The sequence below is a fragment of the Phocoena phocoena genome, chromosome X (assembly GCF_963924675.1).
Source record: "Phocoena phocoena chromosome X, mPhoPho1.1, whole genome shotgun sequence".
NCBI lineage: Eukaryota > Metazoa > Chordata > Mammalia > Artiodactyla > Phocoenidae > Phocoena > Phocoena phocoena.
The window spans coordinates 117,490,251-117,513,796 of NC_089240.1; the positions used below are offsets into that span (position 1 = coordinate 117,490,251).

Here is a 23,546-nt window from a genome sequence, read left to right on the forward strand (position 1 = left end):
ATAATCTAAGTGTCCATCAACAGATAAAGAAGATGTGGTAAATATATACAATGAAATATTACTCAGCCATAAAAAAATGAGATTTTTGCCATTTGCAGCAACATGGATGGACTTAGAGAGCATTATGCTAAGTGAAATAAGTCAGACAGAGAAGGACAAATACTGTATGTTATCACTTATATGTGGAATCTAAAAAATACAACAAACTAGTGAATAAAACAAAAAAGAAGCAGACTCACAGAACAAACTAGTGGCTACCGGGGAGAGAGGGAATAGGGGTGGGGAAGTGGGAGGTACAGACTATGCGGCGTAAGGTAGGCTCAAGGATGTATTGTAAAACACAGAGAATATAGCCAATATTTTGTAATAACTGTAAATGGAAAGTAACCTTTAAAATTATATTAAATTTTTTAAAAATAATTTTTTAAAACTTTCTGGGGAAAAAAAAAAAGAATTCCTGTAGCATTAGAAGTCAGTACAGAAAGAGTTAACATAGCAGGCCTAGACTGCTTATCCTAAGAAAGGCTGAATTGCAAAGTAAGCCTTTGGCTGGCATCTGGGAACTTGGATTCAGGAAGTAAACAATGCAGATTATGCTAAATACCTGCTTTCCTTCCGGGAGCAAGGAAAAATTTTGGTACCTGCTAGGCATTGGGTGCCTATGTAACTACCCAACAATATCATTCCTGCACTGAGCCTCTAAAGAGGGTCCCTGATTGGCAACATTTCACATGTGTCACAACTTGTTGCTGGGGTAAATGATTAAGCACATTCTTTGTGACTCCACTGGGAGAGAGCCCTTGAAAGCTTGTGCCTGGTTTTCTCCAGACTTCATCTCATGTGCCTTTCCTCTTTGCTGATTTCGCTTTGTATCTGTTTGTTGTAATAAACACTATCTATGAGTAGAACAATATGCGGAGTCCTGTGAGTCTGTCTAGCAAGGCATCAAACTTGGGGTGGTCTAGAGAACCCCCAACACACAGTCACCTCCCCAAAGGAAGAAGTAAAACTATCTCTACTTGCAAATGACTTGATCTTGCTTGTAGAAAATAATAAGGAATTCACACACAGAGACACAAAAATGACAAAACCTTTTAGTACTAATAAACAAGTTTAGCAAGGGTGTAGTGTATTAGATCAAAAATCAATTGTATTTCTATTGTGCAAAGTATAACTGCAAAACTTATACTCTGAAAACGACAAAACATTATTGAAAGAAATTAAAGATGATCTAAATAAATGGAAAGCCATCCCATATTCCTGAAATGGAAGACAATATTATTATGGTGGCATTACTCCCCTAATTGATATACAGATTCAAAACAACCCCTATAAAAATCCTAGCTGGCAGGACTTCCCTGGTGGCACAGTGGTTAAGAATCCACCTGTCAATGCAGTGGACACGGGTTCGACCCCTGGTCTGGGAAGATTCCACATGCCACAGAGCAACTAAGCCTGTGCGCCACAACTACTGAGGCTGCGCTCTAGAGCCCGTGAGCCACAACTACTGAAGCCCGCATGCCTAGAGCCCATGCTCCGCAACAAGAGAAGCCTCCGCAATGAGAAGCCCGCGCACCACAACGAAGAGTAGTCCCCACTCACCACAACTAGAGAAAGCCCGCGCACAGCCATGAAGACCCAACGCCGTGAAAAAACAAAAAAATCCTAGCTGGCTTTTTTTATTTTTTGGCAGAAATTGACAAGTTGATCCTAAAATTCATATGAAAATGCATGGGAGGCAGGTAAACCAAAACAATCTTAGAAAAAAAAGGAACAAAACTGGAGGACTTACACTTCCCAATTTCAAATCTTACTACACAAAGTTGCAATAAAAACAAGACAGTGTGGGGCTTCCCTGGTGGTGCAGTGGTTGAGAATCTGCCTGCCAACGCAGGCGACACGGGTTCGAGCCCTGGTCTGGGAAGGTCCCACATGCCGCGGAGCAGCTAGGCCCGTGAGCCACAACTACTGAGCCTGCACATCTGGAGCCTGTGCTCCGCAACGAGAGGCCGCGATAGTGAGAGGCCGCGCACTGCGATGAAGAGTGGCCCCTGCTTGCCACAACTAGAGAAAGCCCTCGCACAGAAACGAAGACCCAACACAGCCAAAAATAAATAAATTAATTAATTAATTAAAAAAAAAACTAAAAACTAGACAATGTGGTACTGGCATAATGACAGACATAAAGATCAGTGGAATAGAACTGAGCATTCAAAAATTAGGCCATACATCTAGTGTCAATTGATTTTTGACAAAGACAAGATAATTCAATGAGGAAAGAATAGTCTTTTCAACAAATGGTGATGGGACAACAGGATATCCACATTCAAAAGAATGAAGTTGGACCCTTACCTTAACACCATATACAAAAATTAACTCAAAATGAACCAAACGCTGAAATATAAGAGCTAAAGCAATAAAACTCTTAAAATAAAATACAGTAATAAATCTTTGTGACCTTGCATTAAGCAAAGACTTCATATACATGATATCAAAAGTAGAAGCAACAGGGGCTTCCCTGGTGGCGCAGTTCGTTGAGAGTCCACCTGCCGATGCAGGGGACACGGGTTCGTGCCCCGGTCCGGGAAGATCCCACATGCCGCGGAGCGGCTGGGCCCGTGAGCCATGGCCAATGAGCCTGTGCATCCGGAACCTGTGCTCCACAGCGGGAGAGGCCACAACAGTGAGAGGCCCACGTACCGCAAAAAAAAAAAAAAAAAAAAGTAGAAGCAACAAAAGAAAAAAAATTATATTTTTGCACTTCAAAGGACACTAACAAGAAAAGGAAAAGACAATCTACAGAAAGGGAGAGTATATTTGCAAATCATTATCTGTTAAGGAATATGTATCTAGAATACATAAAGAACACTTAGTAATCAATAATGAAAAGGCAAATAGCACAATTAAAAATGGGCACAGGGGGGCTTCCCTGGTGGCGCAGTGGTTGAGGGTCCGCCTGCCGATGCAGGGGACACGGGTTCGTGCCCCAGTCCAGGAGGGTCCCACATGCTGCGGAGCGGCTGGGCCTGTGAGCCATGGCCGCTGGGCCTGCGCGTCTGGAACCTGTGCTCCGCAACGGGAGAGGCCACAGCAGTGAGAAGCCCGCGTACCGCAAACAAACAAAAAAAATGGGCAAAGGATTTGAATACACACATCTCCAAAGAAGGTATAAAACTGACCAATAAGCACATGCAAAGATGCTCAACATCATTTAGTCATTTTGGAAATATCAAGACCACAATTAGTTACCACTTCACACCCATGGGCATGGCTATAAGGAAAAAGATGGACAATAACAAGTGTCAACAAGTATGTGGACAAATTAGAAAACTCATCTACTGTTCAAGGGAATGTAAAGTGGTTCAGCCCCTGTGCAAAACAGTTGTGTAATTTCTCAAAAAGTTAAACAGAGAGTTACCATACGACCCAGCAATTCTACTTCTAGGTATATAGCTGAAAGAAATGAAAACATACATCTACACAAAAACACATACAGGAATGTCAATAGCATTATTCATAATAACCAAAAGGTGGAAACAACACAAATGTCTATCAACTGAAGAATGGATAAACAAAATGTGCTATATCCACATAATGGAATATTATTCAGCAGTAAAAAGTAATGAAGGACTGATACATGCTACAACATGGATGGATCTTGACAACATTTTGCTATGAAAGAAGCCACAAATTATATGATTCCATTTATATGAAATATCCTGAACAGGCATAGAGAGAGATACAGAAAGTAGATTAGTGGTTGCTTAGGGCTGGGGAATGGGGAAACTGGGAGGATGATAGCTGAAAGGTATAGGGTTTCTTTTAGGAATGATGAAATGCCCCAAAATTGGTTTCAGTAATGCTTACACAGCACTGAATGTGCTAAAAACACTGAACTATACACTTTAAATGGGTAAATTATATGGTATGTGAAGTATATCACAATAAGGCTGTTACAAAATAACAAATCAAGGAAAGAATCGGTGTTTATAAGAAAAAATTTCATTTGAGCAGAAGTTGCACTTTTTCTACTTCTCCTTCCGAAGGAATTTAAACATGAAAAACAAACAGAAGTGGGCTCGACTTTTGGAAATGTATGTTCAGGAAAAAAGATGAAGGTTGTGCATAAAGGTAAACCACAAGGACATCACACGATCAGTAAGTTCACACAGTGGTTATATTTCGGTGCTATCTTAGGTGATGTATAAATATAGAATTCTGATTTTTTTCACACAAATATTTCTTGTAGAGGTAATATAGCACAGTACTTTTTTTTTTTTTTTTTTTTGTGGTATGCGGGCCTCTCACTGTTGTGGCCTTTCCCGTGGCGGAGCACAGGCTCCGGACGTGCAGGCCCAGCGGCCGTGGCTCACGGGCCCAGCCGCTCTGAGGCATGTGGGATCCTCCCGGACCGGGGCACGAACCTATGTCCCCTGAATCAGCAGGCAGACCCTCAACCACTGCACCACCAGGGAAGCCCAGCACAGTACTTTTGAGTGCGTGCTTCAAAGACAGATTGCCTATATTCCAATTCCAGCTCTACCACTTACAAGTTGTATGACCTTGGACGAGCTGCTTAAACTCTCTGTGTCTCAATTTCCTTTACTGGTAACATGGAGAAAATGACTACCTATTTCATAGGGTTATTGTAATGAGTAAAGTCGTTAACACATGCAAAGACTTGGAACAGTGTCTAGTATATGGTAAGTGCTCAATAAACACTGGCCATTGTTATAGAAGAAAGAAAATATAACATTAGAATTTAAAAGGTTTAGTGTACAAGTGAGCATTCAGGCAGTGGCAGATAACGACTGGGTTAGCATTTTGCTTCCCACCCTCCCCAAACAGCCACGGGCTGCTTCTAGGCCAGAATACCACTCCCATCTTTCAGTTCATCTGCAAATAGGAGACTGGGTCATGGTTCCTTATCCATACCTCAAGTCTTGTATACAAGGAAAACTCTGAGATGATGTCATCTTTGAATATAAAAATTGAACTCTCAAGTTTGACAAACATGAAGGCGCTTTCCCTTATTGGTCTCACAGGGGACTAAAAATCCTGAAAAATCTTCCTGCTACGAAACGTAAAAACATGGTGGGGAAAAGAAAATTAAATTTTTTCTAATGAATGGCTGAGTTGGCAGGAAAGACAAGGAAATCCTCCGAGGCCAAAACCATTACCAGGGCAAATATTCTGAGAGAAGCCAACTGAGAATAGAAGTTGCCCCAAGGCAGCTGCTAAATCCCAGGTGACTTAGAACTTGGTTTTAATGGTCATGCTTTGGTGGAGATTCAAAGCCTACAGCGCTAGGCATCAGATCAGAGAAAATACAGGAGAATATGTGTATATCCTGTGGGTAGGATAGAATTTTTTAAACAAAATGCAAGAAGCAGAAAGCTTAAAGGAAAAGATTGATAACTTAGGCTACACTAAATTTAAAGTTTTCTTTCATCAGGATGATGAAAGAAAAGGATGATGTCTATCATAAAGAAAATGATGACAAGCCACAAATTAGAAGCAGACAGTGCAATACATATAAGTGACAAACAAATAGTATCAAGGATATATAAAAGATTGTAAGTCAATTAAAAAAAAAGACAAACCACATGACAGAAAAATGGGGAAAAAAATAACACAGACAGGCATTTCACGGAAAAGGAAATAGGAATGGTCAATAAACATTTGTAAAGATCCTCAACGGCATTTGTAAAGTTTGAAATGCAAATTTCAAGGACAGTAAGATAATATTTTCTACCTACCACTTAAACAATAATTTTAAAACATCGACGTTAGCATGCACCTATATGTGTGTAATCATTATAGATGTTTTGGCTTTGGCCGTGGCTCTTATCACAGATTTCTTTTCTTATGAAGCATCCATTTTGAAAGACCACATTAAAAATTGTCTTAGTGATCACTGAAAGAAAACATATCAGGGAGAGTTTTACCGTGATAGAGCTGAAGGGCAAATGCAGTGACTAGACACAGGCTAAAATGGAAACAGAAAAATCAGTTAGATGTGACAACAAAGATCAAAGGAACTCTGCGGTGGCGTTAAAGGCATGGATAATGTCAACTCAAACATTCGCAAGTGTGGCCTGAGTACCTACTATGCATTCAGCGGTGTTTTAGAACCCACTTACACGGCACTTAAGAACGAACAGTTTCCAATTCAGGGAAGAACATCCACAGATCTGGCTGTCCTCGGAGACTCAACCTTTGAAATTGCGCTTTGAAGGGAAAAACCCTGGGATGATTTTACCCACAGTAGCACGAAGTGGAATTCTAAAGGATGATGGGAAAGGGAAGGAAGGAATGAGAGGCTGGAAGGAGAGAATAGGAATACAAATCAGGAATCCACATTTCAAAACAACTTTAAGTGTCCTTTTCGTTTACCTATCAGCCACTCTCATCATTTGTGTATTTCTTCTTTCAACAAACCTTTGTTAGACTCCTATCTGTTGCCATGCCCCAAGCAGCGCTGGGGACACAGAAACCAGTGAAAACACTGGCCCAGCCTCATGGGCTCTTCATCTGGGAGCTAAGTGTTACAATAGTATTGAGCCTAGGACACTGTGAGCACACAGAGGAAGGACATCGAGCACTAAACTGATAAAATAGATGCCGTATGAACAAAGGAAAGAAAACGGTTTTGTGGCCTAATCTGTGCTGAATACCTCCCGGCATGCATTTGCAGCATTTTCAGTGTGCAGCAATGACTCAACATTATACCAAGGTCGATGGCCTCTGACCTGCTTCCAAGGAGGGGAGTAAGTGGTAGTGAGCTCCCTCAGCCTGTCATGCATGAGACCAATGAAGCGGAACTGTTCATTTCTGTAACTTTTGCCAACTCCGATGTTTATGTGTTTCTGTGCGTGCGTATAGTCCAGAGAATTGGAAATAATAAGTATGTAATTAAAATGGCTGGTTCTGAAAATTCATTCTGCCGTCTTTCATATCACTTGTAAAGTCAAGAGGCAATATGAAGAAGCTCACACTGATAAGAAGTGGTTAAAAACTGCAGCGTGGAGCCTTTATTTACTCTTCTCCACTGTGAAAGCGCTTTTGTGACTCAATCGTGTGTCTTTTAAAATTTATACTCCATAAAAATTGACAGGATCTTTGCTAAATGCCGGAACTCTGGTAAAGGGCTTTTTAATATGTACATGAGGATATATATTATATACATATTTCATATATGTTATATACAATTATGCATCATCTTCAAAACCATACATTACCTGTTATGAAAATAAATGTCTTTCAGAATTTGCTTCCGTGGGTACTTCTGAGAGCACAGTTTAAACAAAAAACGTCTTCATCACACAATTTTGAATGTTCCAAATTATTTCTTAACAATAGAAATTTGAGAAAAAAGCATGTAAATCAAAGGGACATCACTTTACTCATCCAAATCATACTCATTCAAGTACACACGGTGCAAATGAACGTGAGCTTAAAATCACTACCGCCGCCACTAGATGACTCTAAACACACTAACTTAGTAACAGGTAAATATTAACATTAGGCTCTTGTTTTCATTTTTATTATAACATCAAGCCTTTCGAGAGCAGCTATTTAAAGCACAAGCTATAAAAGAAGACGAGATGACCCACTAATATTAGAACTCACAATATCCATGTAGACATATGACCGAATGCCAGATCTATTCCGTGGCTATTCATCTCTTCTTGGGTTCAGACAATCTAATTTTGAAATACACAGCATCTGCAATGGTAAATCCGATTAAAATGACTTACTTTAGCTTATAAGGCATGCAAAAGAACACACAACATCTGTCAATGGTCCTTGGAATGTGTTAACGAAGGAAGCAAAACTGACCCTCTGTTGAAAACTGACAAGTGCAAAATGGCAAAGAAAAACAGGGCCGCTGCTTTTTGCTCTGTGACTAATCACGTGATCCAGCTGGCACGTGCAAACACAAAGATGTCCTGCAAATACACATATTACTTTTCAGTGTCATCAAAGAGTCTAAGAATATATAATCACACCATTTCAGTTTAAATACGGGAAATATTATTTAAAATAACTCCCTATGGCTTTTCTTGTCATCAGACTGATACTGAGTATCTTCAGATACTGATACTGAAGCTAATTCTTCAGCTTAACTATCAGGAGTGCAAGTGAGCGTCTGATGAACAGAGAACCCAGTGTCCCTGAATGTGTATCTTTGTCTTCCATGAAAGGAAAAAATTTTAATAGCATGACAAAATGATTTTATATTATATATTTTATGTTTCCTGTACTCTTGTGTGTATCACACATTTCAATATGAAATCATTTTTAAGTAAACACATTCAAATGCAAGTCACAGTTCAAGGTAAGGAGGAAGATCCCAGCTTGGTAAAATGCTTAGATACACATGGATTCTTTTTTTTTTTTTTTTTTTTTTTTTTTTTGCAGTACGCGGGACTCTCACTGTTGCAGTCTCTCCCGTTGCGGAGAACAGGCTCCGGACGTGCAGGCCCAGCGGCCATGGCTCACGGGCCCAGCCGCTCCGCGGCATGTGGGATCCTCCCGGACCGGGGCCCGAACCCGTGTCCCCTGCATCAGCAGGCGGACTCTCAACCACTGCGCCACCAGGGAAGCCCGACATGGATTCTTTACTGTTGTTCTCACCAGTTAGAAATAAGCTCCTTGTAGGCAGGGATTTTTGTGGGGTTTGTTCACTGAAATATCCCAACAGTGGAGGTGATCAGTACATGTTGAATTGAATTAATGTATCTATATCCATAGAAAAGTTCCACAATCCCAAACTGATTGCACATAAATAATTTAATTTAAAAACAAAAGAAAATGTCTTTCTCTTATTTCACTTGGCATAATACCCTCCAGGTCCATCCATGTTGCTGCAAATAGCAAATTTTCATTCTTTTTTATGGCTGAGTAGTATTTCAGTATGCGTGTGTATGTGTGTGTGTGCGTGCGTGTGTGTAAGTATCACATCTTCTTTATCCATTCATCTGTTAATGCACATTTATGTTGTTTCCATGTCTTGGCTACTGTAAATAATGCTATAAGGGCTTCCCTGGTGGTGCAGTGGTTAAGAATCCACCTGCCAATGTAGGGGACATGGGCTCGAGCCCTGGTCCAGGAAGATCTCACATGCCATGGAGCGGCTAAGCCCGTGCGTCACAACTACTGAGCCTGCACTCTAGAGCCCGCAAGTCACAACTACTGAGCCCTCATGCCACAGCTACTGAAGTCCATGCACCTAGAGCCCATGCTCTGCAACAAGAGAAGCCACCACAATGAGAAGACCATGTACCGCAACGAAGAGTAGCCCCCACTCACTGCAACTACAGAGAGCCCATGAGCAGCAATGAAGACCCAATGCAGCCATAAATAAATAAATAAATAAACAAATAAAGGTCTGAACATAGGGGTGCATGTATCTTTTCGAATTAGTGTTTTTGTTTCTTTTGGATATACACCCAGGAGTGGAATTGCTGGGTCACATGGTAATTCTTTTTTTTTAATTTTTCGTTTTTTGAGAAACCTCCATACTGTTTTCCACAGTGGCTGCACCAATTCACATAGTGTTCGATGGTTCCCTTTACTCCGTATCCTCGCCAACATTTGTTATTTGTGGTCTTTTTGATGACAGCCATTCTGACAGGTGTGAGGTGATACCTCATTATGGTTTTGATTTGCATTTCCCTGATGATTAGCAATGTTGAGCATCTTTTTATGTGCCTGTTGGCCATCCGCATGTCCTTTTTTAAAAAATGTCTATTCAGATCTTTTGCCCATTTTTTAATCAGGTTGTTCATTTTTTTGATGTTGAGTTGTATGAGCTGTTTATATATTTTGGATATAAACCTCTTATCGGTCATATCATTTGCAAATATTTTCTCCCATTCTGTAGGTTGTCCTTTTGTTTTGTCAATGGTCTCCTTTGCTGTGCAAAAGCTTTCAAGTTTAATTAGGTCCCATTTGTTTATTTTTGCTTTTATTTCCTTTATTTTAGGAGACAGATCCAAAAAAATATTGCTATGATTTATGTCAAAGAGTGTTCTGCTTATGTTTTCCTCTAGGAGTTTTATGGTTTCTACTCATACATTTAGGTCTTTAATCCATTTTAAGTTTACTTTTGTAGATAGTGTTAGAGAATGTTCTAATTTCATACTTTTATAGGTAGCTGTCCAGTTTTCCCAGAACCACTTATCAAAGAGACTCTGTTTTCGCCATTGTATGTTCTTGCCTGCTTTGTCGTAGATTAATTGCCCATGTAAGTGTGGATTCATTTCTGGGCTCTCTATTCTGTTCCATTAATCTATGTGTCTGCTTTTGTGCCAGTACCATACTGTATGGTCACTTATATGTGGAATCTAAAAAATACAACAAACTAGTAAATATAATAAAAGAAACAGACTCACAGATATAGAGAACAAACTAGTGGTTACCAGTGGGGAGAGGGAAGGGGGAAGGGGCAAAATAGGGTTAGGGGATTAAGAAGAACTATTATGTATAAAATAAGCTACAAGGATATATTGTACAACACAGGGAATATAGTCAATATTCTGTAATAACTATAAATGGAGTATAACCTTTAAAAACTGTAAATATTATACAACTATAACATATAATGTATATCAACTATACTTCATTTAAAAAATAATAATAATATAAATCAGAATAATCTGCCAAAGCAAATTGAAACCAAATATTAAAGTCCTTTTGACTCAACCTTGATCAGATACGTATTGGAAAAGTCATTATTAATCAGTTAAAACTGGAAATAAGCATTTGTGGTTTTCTAATATTACAAGGCAAGAATAACTATACCCTAGATCAGTGTTTCCCCAACTTGTCCCTTGAGAAAAAAATCACCTGATACGTCTGAAAAGAATGCATATTCCTGGGCTTCATCCTAAATCTGAATCAGAAAAAAGACAATGGAATCTGTAGTTCACCCCAAAGGCCAGGTGATTCTTTTAACAAGGCAGGTATATGACAGAGTTCACTAGAGCAGCAGTTGGCCAACTATGGCTTGGGGACCAAACCGCCCTACTCCTTGCTTTTGTAAATAAAGTTTTATTGGAACAGAGAAAAAATAAAGTCACAAGAAAATGGAAAAATAAAAGATAATCCCTTACCAAAAGCAAAACACACACATACATACACACACACACACACACACACACACACACACACACACACAGAAAGAAGCAGCACCTAAGGCACTAGGCAAGGAAGAGAGAAATGTTTAAAAGGAGTAATAAAAAAGAGGAGAAAACCAAGAAGAGAGAGGGACGAAAGGGAGAGGGCCAAAAAGCACATGATTTCGAAAAATGAGGCGCAGCAGGTAGGCAGTGACAAGGTGGAACCTCCACCCAGGAGCTGGGTGTCCCAGGTTGCTGGGCCTCGCCTGTGTCTCTTGCAGGTGTTTAAGAGTGTGACTATGGAAAGCTCTTCCTTCCTCCCTCCTTCAGATTAAAAGCCACCCAACAGAGACAGCATGTTTTCCTTGTACAGGGGCGGGAGCTGCCATTGTTTTGGGAATCTGACTAACAATTACAGCCTAGTGAATTCATTACTCGGGAACCCAATACATATAGGTAAATTTTGAGAGGGACTGAATCGTGCCATAAAGAGAACTACATATGTGGTGATTTACTGTATGTAAAAATCGGGATTAGAAAATGTTTTTCCTGCTTAAAGCATCAGCAAATCCACGGAAGAGTTGGCCCAAGCTTAAATGTGTAGTCACTGCAATCTATTTTCCTGAAAGACATCTCCTGCCACAGGGAGGGGGATTATACATTTGATTGACAAATGGTCTCGTCCAGCCTGGAAAGGTCTTTTGCGGATTCCTGGTCAATGTGGTATAAAAACACATGCTTCTCATTTTCTGTATGTTAACCCACTCTAGTCCCACACAGACTCACATGCCAAATGTCGAATCACAAGCACTAAGGCAATTGAGTTTGTGATTATATTTTGTTGTTTTTGTCTTCATTGTGAATTTGTCTTCCCTTGGGAGAACTCTTGTGGATATTTACTGTTTTATGCCTCTTAAAAGCTTCTAGCAGGGTCTCTAGAATAATTCCCATAATAAGAATGAAGTAACGTATCATAATCATAACTGAACTCTTGAAAATCTACAGGCGAGTAATCATTCAATGTGAGCACTGTTGGGCCAGAAAAGCATTAGAGTAAATAATTCCCAAATACTTTAAAGAGGAATGCCCTATATTTGGGGGAACCTCAATTTGTACAACTAAAAAAATGAGATTCAGACATTCCCTAAATTGATCTACAGTATGATACAGATATAATGACAGACTTACAGATAGATCAGTGGAATAGAATTGTCCAGAAATAAACCCTTACATCTATGATCAACTGATTTTAAACCAGGGTACCAAGACATTTTAGTGGGAAAAGAATATTCTTTTCCACAGATGGTGCTGGGAACACCTGTATATATGCACATGGTTAAAAGAATGTAGTTGGACCCCTAGCTCACACCATGTACAAAAATCAACTCAAAATGGATCAAAGACTGAAATGTAAGACCTAAATCTATAAAACTCAGATGTAAATATAGATGGAATTCTTCGTGACCTTGGGTTAGGCAATATTATCTTATATATGACACTGAAAGCAAAGAAGAGAAAAAAACAGGTCAACAGGTACAAGAAAAGATGCTCAGCATCACTACTCATCAGGGAAATGCAAATCAAAACCACAATGAGATACCACCTCACACCTGTTAGAATAGCTATTATCGAAAAGACAAGAAATGAGTGTTGGAGAGGATATGGATAAAAGGGAACTCTTGTGCACTGCTGGTGTTAATGTAAATTGGTATGGAAAACAGTATGGAGGTGCCTCAAAAAATTAAACATAGAAGTACCATATGATCCAGTAATTCCACTTCTGGGTATTTATCTAAAGAAAATGAAAACAATAACTCAAAAAGATATATGCACCCCCATGTTCACTGCAGCATTATTTACAATAGACAAGACATAGAAACAACCTAAGTGTCCATCAACGGATAAATAGATAAAGAAGCTGTGGTATATATATATATATATATATATATATATATATATATACACATATATATATATGTGTATATATATATATATATATATTAAAAAAATGGAATATTATTCAGCCATAGAAAAGAAGGAAATCTTGCCATTTGTGACAACATGGATGGACCCTGAAGGCATTAAGCTAAGTGAAGTCAGTCAGACAGAGAAAGACAAATATCATATGATGATCTCACTTATATGTGGAATCTTATAAAACAAACAAACAAAGAGAACAGATTGGTGGTTGCCAGAGGTGGGAGATGAGATGGGGTGGGAGACATGGGTGAAGGGGGTCAAAAGGTACAAACTTCCAGTATGAAATAAATAAGTCATGGGGATATAATGTACAGCAGAGTGACTATAGTTTAAATTACTTGGGGAACTTCCCTGGTGGTGCAGTGGTCAAGAATCCACCTGCCAATGCAGGGTACACGGGTTCGAGCCCTGGTCTGGGAAGATCCCACATGCCGCGGACCAACAAAGCCCGTGCACCACAACTACTGAGTCTGTGCCCTAGAGCCTGCAAGCCACAACTACTGAGCCCATGTGCTGCAACTACTGAAGCTGGCGTGCCTAGAGCCTGTGCTCCGCAACAAGAGAAGCCACTGCAATGAGAAGCCCGAGCACTGCAACGAAGGGTAGTCCCTGTTTGCTGCAACTAGAGAAAGTCCACATGCAGCAACAAAGACACAACACAGCCAATAAATAAATAAATTAATTAATTTAAAAAAAAATACTTGGGGGCTTCCCTGGTAGCACAGTGGTTGAGAGTCCACCTGCTGATGCAGGGGACACGGGTCGTGCCCCGGTCTGGGAAGATCCCACATGCCGCGGAGCGCCTGGGCCCGTGAGCCATGGCCACTGAGCCTGCGCATCCGGAGCCTGTGCTCTGCAACAGGAGAGGCCACAACAGTGGGAGTCCCGCGTACTGCAAAAGAAAAAAAAAAAAAAACTTGGGACTTCCCTGGTGGTCCAGTGGTGGAGAATCTGCCTTCCAATGAAGGGAACATGGGTTTGATTCCTGGTCGGGGAACTAAGATCCCACATGCCGCGAGGCAGCTAAGCCCGCGCGCCACAACTACTGAGCTCGCGTGCCTCAATGAAAGAGACCACGCGCCACAACGAAGAGCCCACATGCCGCAAATAGGACCAAATGCAGGCAAAAATAAATAATAAATAAATGAATGAATAAATAAATACATAAGTATTTTTTTAAATACTTTACTGCATATTTGAAAGTTGCCAACAGAGCAAATCTTAAAAGTTCTCATCACAAGAAAAAATTTTTTGTAACTATGTGTGGTGACGGATGTTAATTAGACTTACTGCGGTAATCATTTCCAATACACACAACTATTGAATCATGTTGTACACCTGAAACTAATATAATGTTATATGTCAGTTATACCTCAATTTAAAAAAAGAACTGAAAACAGAGACTTAAAAAAAAGAGAGAAAAATAGGTAAATTTGACTTCAAAATTAAAAACGCTTGTGCTTCAGATGAAACCATCAAGAAAATGAAAGATAATCCACAGAATGGGAGAAAATATTTGCAAATTAATATCTAATAAGGATTCTTGAATCCAGACTATATAAATAACTCTTACAACTAACTAAATAGTAAAAACAGAAATAGACCAATTTTAAAATGGGCAAAGAATCTTCATAGACATTTCTCCAAAGAAGATATACAAATGGCCAATAAGCACATGAAAAGGTGCTCAACATCACTAGCCATTCGGGAAATGCAAATCAAAACCACAATGTGAAACCACTTCGCACTTCACACCCACTAGGCTGGCTGGAATCAGACAGAGATTAACAAGTTCTCAGAAGAATGTGGAGAAAATGGAACCCTCATACAATGATGGTGGGAATGTGAAATGGTACAGTTGCTTTGGAAGTCTGGGAGTTCCTCAAAAGATTAAACACACAGCGACTCTATGACCTAGCAAATCCACTCCTAGATATATATTCAAGAGAACTGAAAACATGTCCACACAAAAACTTATATAAGAATATTCATAGCAACATTATTCATAATAGACAAAAGGTGGAAATAATTCAAGTGTCCATCAACTGAAGAATGGATAATTAAAATATTTAGCCAGATAAAAAGAATGAAATACTGACACATGCTACAACATGGATGAAACTCGAAAACACTATGCTAAGTGAAAGAAGCTAGTCACAAAAGATCATCTATTATGATTCTATCTGTCTGAAATTTGTGGAATAGACACATCTTTAAAGACAGAAAGTGTGTTAGTGGCTGCCAGGGGCTGGTGGGAAGGACTGTTAGGAGGAAATGGGGAGCAATGGCTAATGGGTATGAGGGTTTCTTTTTGGGGTGATGGGAATGTTCTAAACTTGTGGTAATTAATGCACAACTCTGTGATTATACTAAAATCTATTGAAATGTACACTTTAAATGGGTTAATTGTATGGTATGTGAATTATATCTCAATAGAGCTGTTAAAAAAAACTTGAATGGGATCCTGTTTTCCCTGTTTGCCTTCTTGTTTAGAAAACTCTTTTCTGTTCCTCCTTGCTGGGAATGGCTCTCCTTCCCTTTTCAGATTAGTGCAAAAAATTATCTGAAAATGGAGCAGACATATCTCTATCAAGTTGCTGGCTCACAGTTTTCCAGAGACAAATACACAAATGTAAATTATAAGTGCTGCTAAAACGTCTGGTTTCCCAGCATCTGCAGGGTTAACGAGCCGACTTAATTTCTTCCTGGCAGAGGTAACAGTATCATTGATAAATATTTGAAAGAAAGTCAGAAAAGAGATAATTACCTTTCAGAGTAAATTTCAATATATTAAAGTGTCACTATATTTGCTAATCCAACTATTTTATAAAGCCCCAAACGTTATTATGAGTATAAACTGATCCTTCTTTCCAATTTCACATCAGCCTTTGATCTTTCCATTAAAATATAATTGTTTTAAAGAAAATTATATCATGTATTGAAAATGAAAGGAGGGAACGGATAAAGGTCTTCTCAACTGGGAAGCAACAGTGGCTGCTTAATATTCCTACTGAAGAAAAGAATAAGATGGGAAGGAATTCATCTGCATCATGAAACTTAAGCCATAAATGACTACTGCAGATTTCTTGATGCATAAAGAAGGCTAAAAAAAAAAAAAAAGAAGGCTCGTTTAGCACTGAAGTTGTAGTTTCTCTCTTTGGAGAGCTTTCCTCGTAGACCTCTTCTTTACCCCCGGGCACAGATCATGTTGGTTCCATACTCTGAGCAAAGGAATATGAGTCAAAGTGACCTGTGAGCAAATTGGACAGTGCAAACATTTCAACAACAAACCACAGAAATGATTTGTCTCTTTGGAGCACTGATTCCACTAGTGCTCTCTTATGTTTTTTTAATATATTTATTTATTTATTTTTAATTTTGGCTGTGTTAGGTGTTCGTTGCTGCGTGCAGGCTTTCTCTAGTTGTAGCGAGTGGGAGCTGCTCTTTGATGCGGTGCTCAGGCTTCTCATTGCGGTGGCTTCTCTTGTTGCGGAGCACGGGCTCTAGGCATGCGGGCTTCAGTAGTTGTGGCATGCGGGCTCGGTAGTTGTGGCTCGAGGTCTCTAGATCGCAGGCTCAGTAGTTGCGGTGCACGGGCTTAGTTGCTCTGTAGCATGTGGGATCTTCCCGGACCAGGGATCCAACCCGTGTTCCCCCCTGCACTGGCAGGCAGATTCTTAACCACTGCGCCACCAGGGGAGTCCCTTGTGCTCTCTTGAATGTTGCTCTGGGGAAGAGGTCATCCCCAAGTCTTCACTGGGGGAAACAAACAACTGTCTCTTCTGACTGATCTCTTCTCTATACTCACTCATCCAGGCTTTAAATACCACCTCCGATGACTCCCAAATTGATATCCCCATCTCAGATCCGTTCCTTGAAGACCAGATTCCTGTAACCATTTGGCAACCCAAGATCTCTGCGTGGACATCAAATAGGCACCTCAAAGTTAGCAGGTCCCAAACCAAACTTCTTTTTTTTTTTTTGCAGGGGACCCGCCCAGCTCGGATCGTGGGATCTCAGTTCCCTGACCAGCAACTGAACCCCAGCCACAGCAGTGAAAGCACCGAGTCCTAACCACTGGACCACCAGGGAACTCCTCCCCCCAAACCAAACTCCTGAGCCTCACGATTTCCCCACACCCAGCTCTCCCTGCCGGCATCTCCATCTCCACCCGTGACAATTGCTGCCACCCTTGACACCCCTCTTCTCTCACAGCCCACATTGAAACCATTTGCAAATCGTTTTGGCTCTACCTTCAAAAATACACCTCGACTCTCACCACTGCTCACCACCTCCAGTATCAACTCTCTGGTTTAAGCCACCATCATCGATTGTCACAGTCTCCTAATTGGTCTCCCCGCTTTCACCTTTCTCCTGCCTTTACCTCATTCTCCACATAGCATCCAGAGCAAGGTACATTACTCCTTTGCTCAAAACCAGATCAACTCGGTGCTGTGCTCTGTGACCACCTAGAGGGGTGGGATAGGGAAGGTGGGAGGGAGACGCAAGAGGGAGGAGATATGGGGATATATCTATATGGATAGCTGATTCACTTTGTTATACAGCAGAAACTAACACACCATTGTAAAGCAATTATACTCCAATAAAGATGTAAAAACAAACAAACAAAAAAAAACACCTTCCCATGGCTCCTCATGTGACTCAGGGTAAAAGCCAAAGTCCTTACCAAGCCCTATACGACCCAGACCCGTTACCTCTCTGGCTTCATCACACACACGCACACACACACTGCTTCAGCCACACTGGTTTTCCTCCCGTTCCTTGAACTTGTCAATACTTTGTCATCTCAACGCCTTTACAGCGATTATCCCCTCTGCCCAGAACACTCCCTCAGAACCCCCTCTTGGTGACATCCTACAATCCCTTAGGTCTTTGCTCAGTGTCACCTTCCCAGTCCTGAAAGAAACAAGAAGCCAGTCAGATCCTTACATTCATCATGCATATACAACGAGGGGAGGGCTTGGGTGAAAAATAAATGAAAGGAAGGGCTGTGACATTGGCCTCTTGCCGGGTTCCAGATAAGACCTTGGCAGCGATCAGATAAGAGGCATCTCTCTTAGGGGGCTGACCTCTGCTTCTGCGCTGGGGCAGGTGGGGAGCAGGTTTTTTATTGAGCCTTCAGAGGGTGCTTGCTTGAGAAGATGCTGTAGAGGGACATTTGCTTTCAGTCCTTGGGGGCAACTCCTAAAGACTGAAGTGCCTCCTAGTGCCAAGCGCTTGCATGAGCGCTTGCCAAGGCATGCCTGAGAAATGCAATGGATAAAATGCATCTCAATTTTCTGATGGATTTTGAACACACTTGCTTATTTGTTTGTTTTACAAGACAGTAAACTATTACAATTTCACATACTGTAATAGCTTCATTTATGAGAGAACATGTTTCACTGATAACATTTTTAACAGCATCAAGGGAATTCCCTAGCTGTGCAGTGGTTAGGACTCTGCGCTTTCACTGCTGAGGGCCCGGGTTCAATCTCTGGTTGGGGAACTAAGATCCCACAAGCCGCGCAGCCAAAAAACAAAACAAAACAAAAACATCATCAACCCTCCAGGACGCAACTAAGTACTAGGAAAAAACTTTGTTAAGCTTTTAGAAACAGAAACAGACACACAGATACAGAGAACAAACTAGTAGTTACCAGAGGGGAGTGGGAAGGAGGGAGGAGCAAGATAGGGGAAGGGGATTAAGAGGTACAAACTACTAGGTGTAAAATAAGATACAAGGATGTGATGTACAGCACAGGGAACACAGCCAATATTTTGTAATAACTTTGTATGGAGGATAATTTATAAAAAATGGAATCACTATGTTGTATACCTGAAACTAACATTATACAGTAAGTCAACTATACTTCAATTTTTTTTTCTTTTTTTTTTGCGGTACGCGGGCGTCTCACTGCTGTGGCCTCTCCCGTCGCGGAGCACAGGCTCCGGATGCACAGGCTCAGCAGCCATGGCTCACGGGCCCAGCTGCTCCGCGGCATGTGGGATCTTCCCGGACCGGGGCACGAACCCGTGTCCCCTGCATCGGCAGGTGGACGCTCAACCACTGCGCCACCAGGGAAGCCCTATACTTCAATTAAAAAAAAAAACAAAAACAAACTTTTAATGCAACCGGAAGAGATATCACAGAGTCCATGTGTTAAAGGTCCTATACATTGGTAGAAGCAGGCTCCCCAAATACTCATAGTCTATTTACTCATATTCTGCAAACAACTCTAACAAGTTTGGTTATCTCATTTCCTAGTTCACAACAACACATCAGAAGGGGCAACGAAGGAGGGAGCTTAGAGGCTTAGGCAGTAACTGCTGGCCGGTAGAAAGAGTTAAAATAACAGCAGCAAGAAATGGCAACTAACAGAGAGGGGATATATGGAACGATTAGAAAACCAGGCATTACCAATTAAGAGGCAGAACATCTGTGCCCAATTTAATGCAGGGACAAACAGACCCGCCACACTTTAGGAGCCCTTAAGGCAACACTATACACAGCAAATTAAAATAACTAATGCTCTTATAAGGATAATCTTGAATCATCAAGAAAAGATACAATTATTTCCAGGCTCAGGAGTCAGGAAGGTAAATAATCTTTTTGAAAAGCTTTCCATCCAAAATGGTTAGCGACTGGGGCAAGGGAAAAGCAGTGCAAGTGCTGAACCTCAGTTACCCAGAAAATCAGTTATGCGGAACAACTCAGAAATTAGCGTTGCCCAGTAAGTGACCCATCATCATTGGAAAACAGTTTTATACTATGTTGCAATGTATATTGAATAATTAACTTTTGTTGTGATTTACACAGCTAAACTCTGACAAAAACAAATTTGCAGTGAACAGGTTTTCACAACTACTTCTCTGAGTTATCTGAGGTTAACTTAGATCAGTATAGTTCGAGTCCTTTTGTCCTGCAAGGAACGCAAAACATTTCTTTCTTTTTTTTTTTTTTCTTTTTTCACCCATCATCAGGTGAGGAAAGTTTGAGGGGGGAAAAAAATCTCTGTTTAAAGGTAAGTTCAAAAGGTAATTTTATAATAAATGTGGGCTCCATCTAGGCTAGACTGAGTTATCAACCCATAGAAGTAATTTAAGGAAGAACTTCTGTGCCAGGAGTTGTTTAATGAGCGCCACGGATGACTGTAAGAAATAATATTCACTTCTTCCCAGCTCTAGTAAGCTCTCAACTCTGAACCCCAAATTTCCTCTCCATCCTCCATTCCCTATCTTAATGATATCTCTCCCCACCCCTTCACCCTAACTACAAACCTGGAATTAACCTAGTCTCCTTCCCTGTCCCTCAAACCTCGCAAGGAGTCACCAAGTCAAATCAGTTCTACCATCTCAATTCCTCCAGCTTCTCCCCTTCTCCCCATTCCCAGAACTGACTCAGTCCATGCCTTCGTCCACTCTTGCCCAGCATGCTACAACTGCTCTCTAACTGGCCCCCCGACTTCCGGTCTTCTAGCTCTCTTCTGCACACTCCACACACTGTGTCCTCCCCACAACCGCCAGAGTGGTATCTGCAAAAGCAACAAGCCCCGCCATGCACTGGCACTGCCAGCCACTGTGCACACCGGGCCCTGTACCACCCCAGTAAGGGCATCATTCACAGTTTTGCAGTGCACAACCTGTACAACCATATGCAGCAGCCTTGCTCTATTCCCCTAGTTACAACACTCCAGTGGCTCCCCATTGCACTCCACATAAAGCCCTTTAATATGCCTGATCCAGCCTCTGCCTACTTCTCCAAATTAATCTCTCTCCTGTATTTTCCACACTTTCCACTCCAATCATTAAAAAAAAGAAAGAAAGAAAGAAAGAAAGAAATGACTCCCCAAACCTACTATGCTGTCACCTTTCTGCTTGTTTCGGCACATCTTATTTCCTTCGCCTAGATAACCTCTCCCTACCTTTCCCCACCACACTCCATCCCCATCCCCAGTGCACCTGGACATTTGTATGCATCCTTGAAGATTCAAATCACGCATCACCCTCTCCCCAAAGTCTTCCCTTAACTCCCTAAGTAGAGTCAACCATCCTACTTCTGGCTGCCCCGCGGCAGATCCTGCACAAACAGGTGTAATTACCTTATTGCACCGTGGCATGTCCTGGTAGCAAGCAGTCTCTAAATGGTCATTACTGAAATGATCTCTCAGAAAGTTCTGTACCACAGTAAAAAACCTTGTAAACATATTCTTAAATAGAGGAATACTTTTTTTAAATAGATGAAATCTTTTCACACGTAAAACTCATCCTAGGGTGCATGTCCTAACAGCATAGCTACAGACCACTTTCGGGACATTCTGTTGGTCCATCCAGCGGTAGATGTTACTGCTAAAAATGCTGAAAGGCAGAACAGCACCACAAGCTCGTGTAAAAACACAGCACAGCAACCGGTGTCATTTAGGTGCTGTGACACATCATAATGACGAGGCAACTGCCACCATGCAGGAGCCTTCAAAGGTATGGAAGATAAAACACCGCACAACTATAGAAGTAGAGAAATCACTGGAGGTAGGAATGTCAACTGACAGTTCATAGCATAGCTAATTGAACTTTGGTGAGAAAGCATACATTCTCCTATGGAGATTTTTTTCACTCTCAGGAAAATGGAGGAGGCAAACACAAGACACAAAGCACTTTCCACACTCCCCTGAGCTGCCCAGCTGCCAGTGAGGGTCTGTTGTAGCATCCCAACCCATTCCAGACGCTGAATACCTGAAGGAGCGTGTGCCCCATCACCGCACTCCCCTTAATGGTTGATTACACATGGAAACCAATAGTGCCCACCCCAAATACCAAACAGGGAGGGACTGAAAACGCACAGGCCGAAGCCTTGACTTACTGCGGTCTAACGACAGGGGTTGCCGTGGCCTCCTTTGGATTCGAGGCTAGCCCCGAATAAGGAAGGAAAGTATTTGGAACGTATGTGAGGGCTACCTGATTTTCAGAATATTGTCACCAAGTCTATTTTTGGGGTGCCAAAACTCCCACTGCAAGGCTGAGCACCTGCTAAAGCAAAACCACCACGGGAGCAGAGGACGAAGACACGTCCATGAATTGCAGTACCTTGAGAACTTGTCTGAAAAGCCCTGGCGGAACTTAAGGTACCAGAGCTGCACCCTGTTCTCGGGTTGCTCTCGAGCCCCAGTCCGCATGGTCCCGTAGGAACCTAGCTCGTCAGAGCCCAGAGCCTGCTGCACCTTCCCCGCTGCACCAACCCCAAAGCTTGGCACCTCCGGCGAGGTAGACGCGTGTGCATCACGGCTGGCAAGTGACCACGTCCACCGTCCCCCGCTCACTGCTCACATCCCTCACCCAAATCGCGGCAGTGGCAGTAAAGGATGCGTGGGTTTGTTGGCTCTTTTTTGTCTGTCCTATAGTGAGGACCCCAGGAGACAGGAAACTCATGGACCCAGCTGGAAAGATGCACCAGCCTGAGTGTAAGAAAGCCCGAGTTGGCGGCGGCGGCGGCGGCACGGTTTCTCTACAACTCCTCCCCCTCCAAGTGCGGCGCCGAGGGTCTGCGAATCCCAGCGCCTTTTTGGATTTGGCTTCCCCAAAAGTATTATTCAACCCCCGCCGCCGCTTTTGCAGCATTCAGGGGATATTACAAGCGAAGTGCACCCCCGGGAGGGGGGCTTCTGGTCGGCGGGATGCGGAGTTGGAAGATACCGTCTGGCCCCATCTCTCCAGCGACACACAGGAGCGGGTGAGGAGCGGAGAGGGGACCTGAACTAGCCACGGCGGAGACGTCCTCACACCACCTCCCGGACTTTCTCACGGTCCCGCTGCAGCGCGGCCCGGGGCCGGAGGAAAAACGGCTGGCCGGCTAAGGGCGCTGGCAGCGGGGGAGGGCGAGCGTGTGGGGGCGAAGGGAAGACAAAGTGTGCTCGGCAGCCGGGCGGCCGGGGATGGAGCGCGGGAGGAGAGGGGCGCGCGAGCGCGGCGGGAGGCGGAGGCCGCCGGGCGGCGTGCGGGAGGAGGGAACTTACCTGCGAGGAAGACAGCTTGCAGCAGGCAGAGGTAGCTCTTGCCGTACTTATCGGAAATCCGTACGCGCTGCAGGGCCATGGCCATGTCCACCTGCAGAGAGATGGCCTGGGTGGCCGGCACGAACGCGCAGCCGTCCGGGTCCCAGGGCAGGCCCGGCGTCCTGCCGCCCGGCGCGGGGCTCTGCGGCGCCGGGGTCCGGGGCGCGTGCCCGGAGGCCGAGCCCAGGTGGGGCCGGGAGCCGGCCGCCGCCGCCGCCGCCATCCTCACGCGGGAGCCCGGGCCGGGACCGCCGGCCCGGCCCGCCGCCGCCGAACTCCACCCCGCCTCCGGCCCCGCGCGTCCGGGCACGGGCGGGGAGTTCTGCCGCCCGCCCGCCCGGCCCCGCCGTGCCGCCACCGCGGCCCGCCCTCCCGAGCCCGCTCGTGGGGA

At 42.8% G+C, this 23,546-nt stretch overlaps 1 protein-coding gene across 1 annotated transcript in view; it reads right to left on the reverse strand.

Moving 5' to 3' along the window:
- The window catches only part of MCF2 (MCF.2 cell line derived transforming sequence), a 97,597-nt gene extending 74,321 nt beyond the window's left edge, over positions 1 to 23,276 (reverse strand). Inside the window, exon 1 of the mRNA XM_065901276.1 lies at positions 23,117 to 23,276. Within this exon, the coding sequence (XP_065757348.1) occupies positions 23,117 to 23,201 (85 nt within the window). The 5' untranslated portion in view covers positions 23,202 to 23,276. The remainder of the gene's footprint in view (positions 1 to 23,116) is intronic.
- Between the last annotated feature and the right edge of the window lie 270 nt (positions 23,277 to 23,546).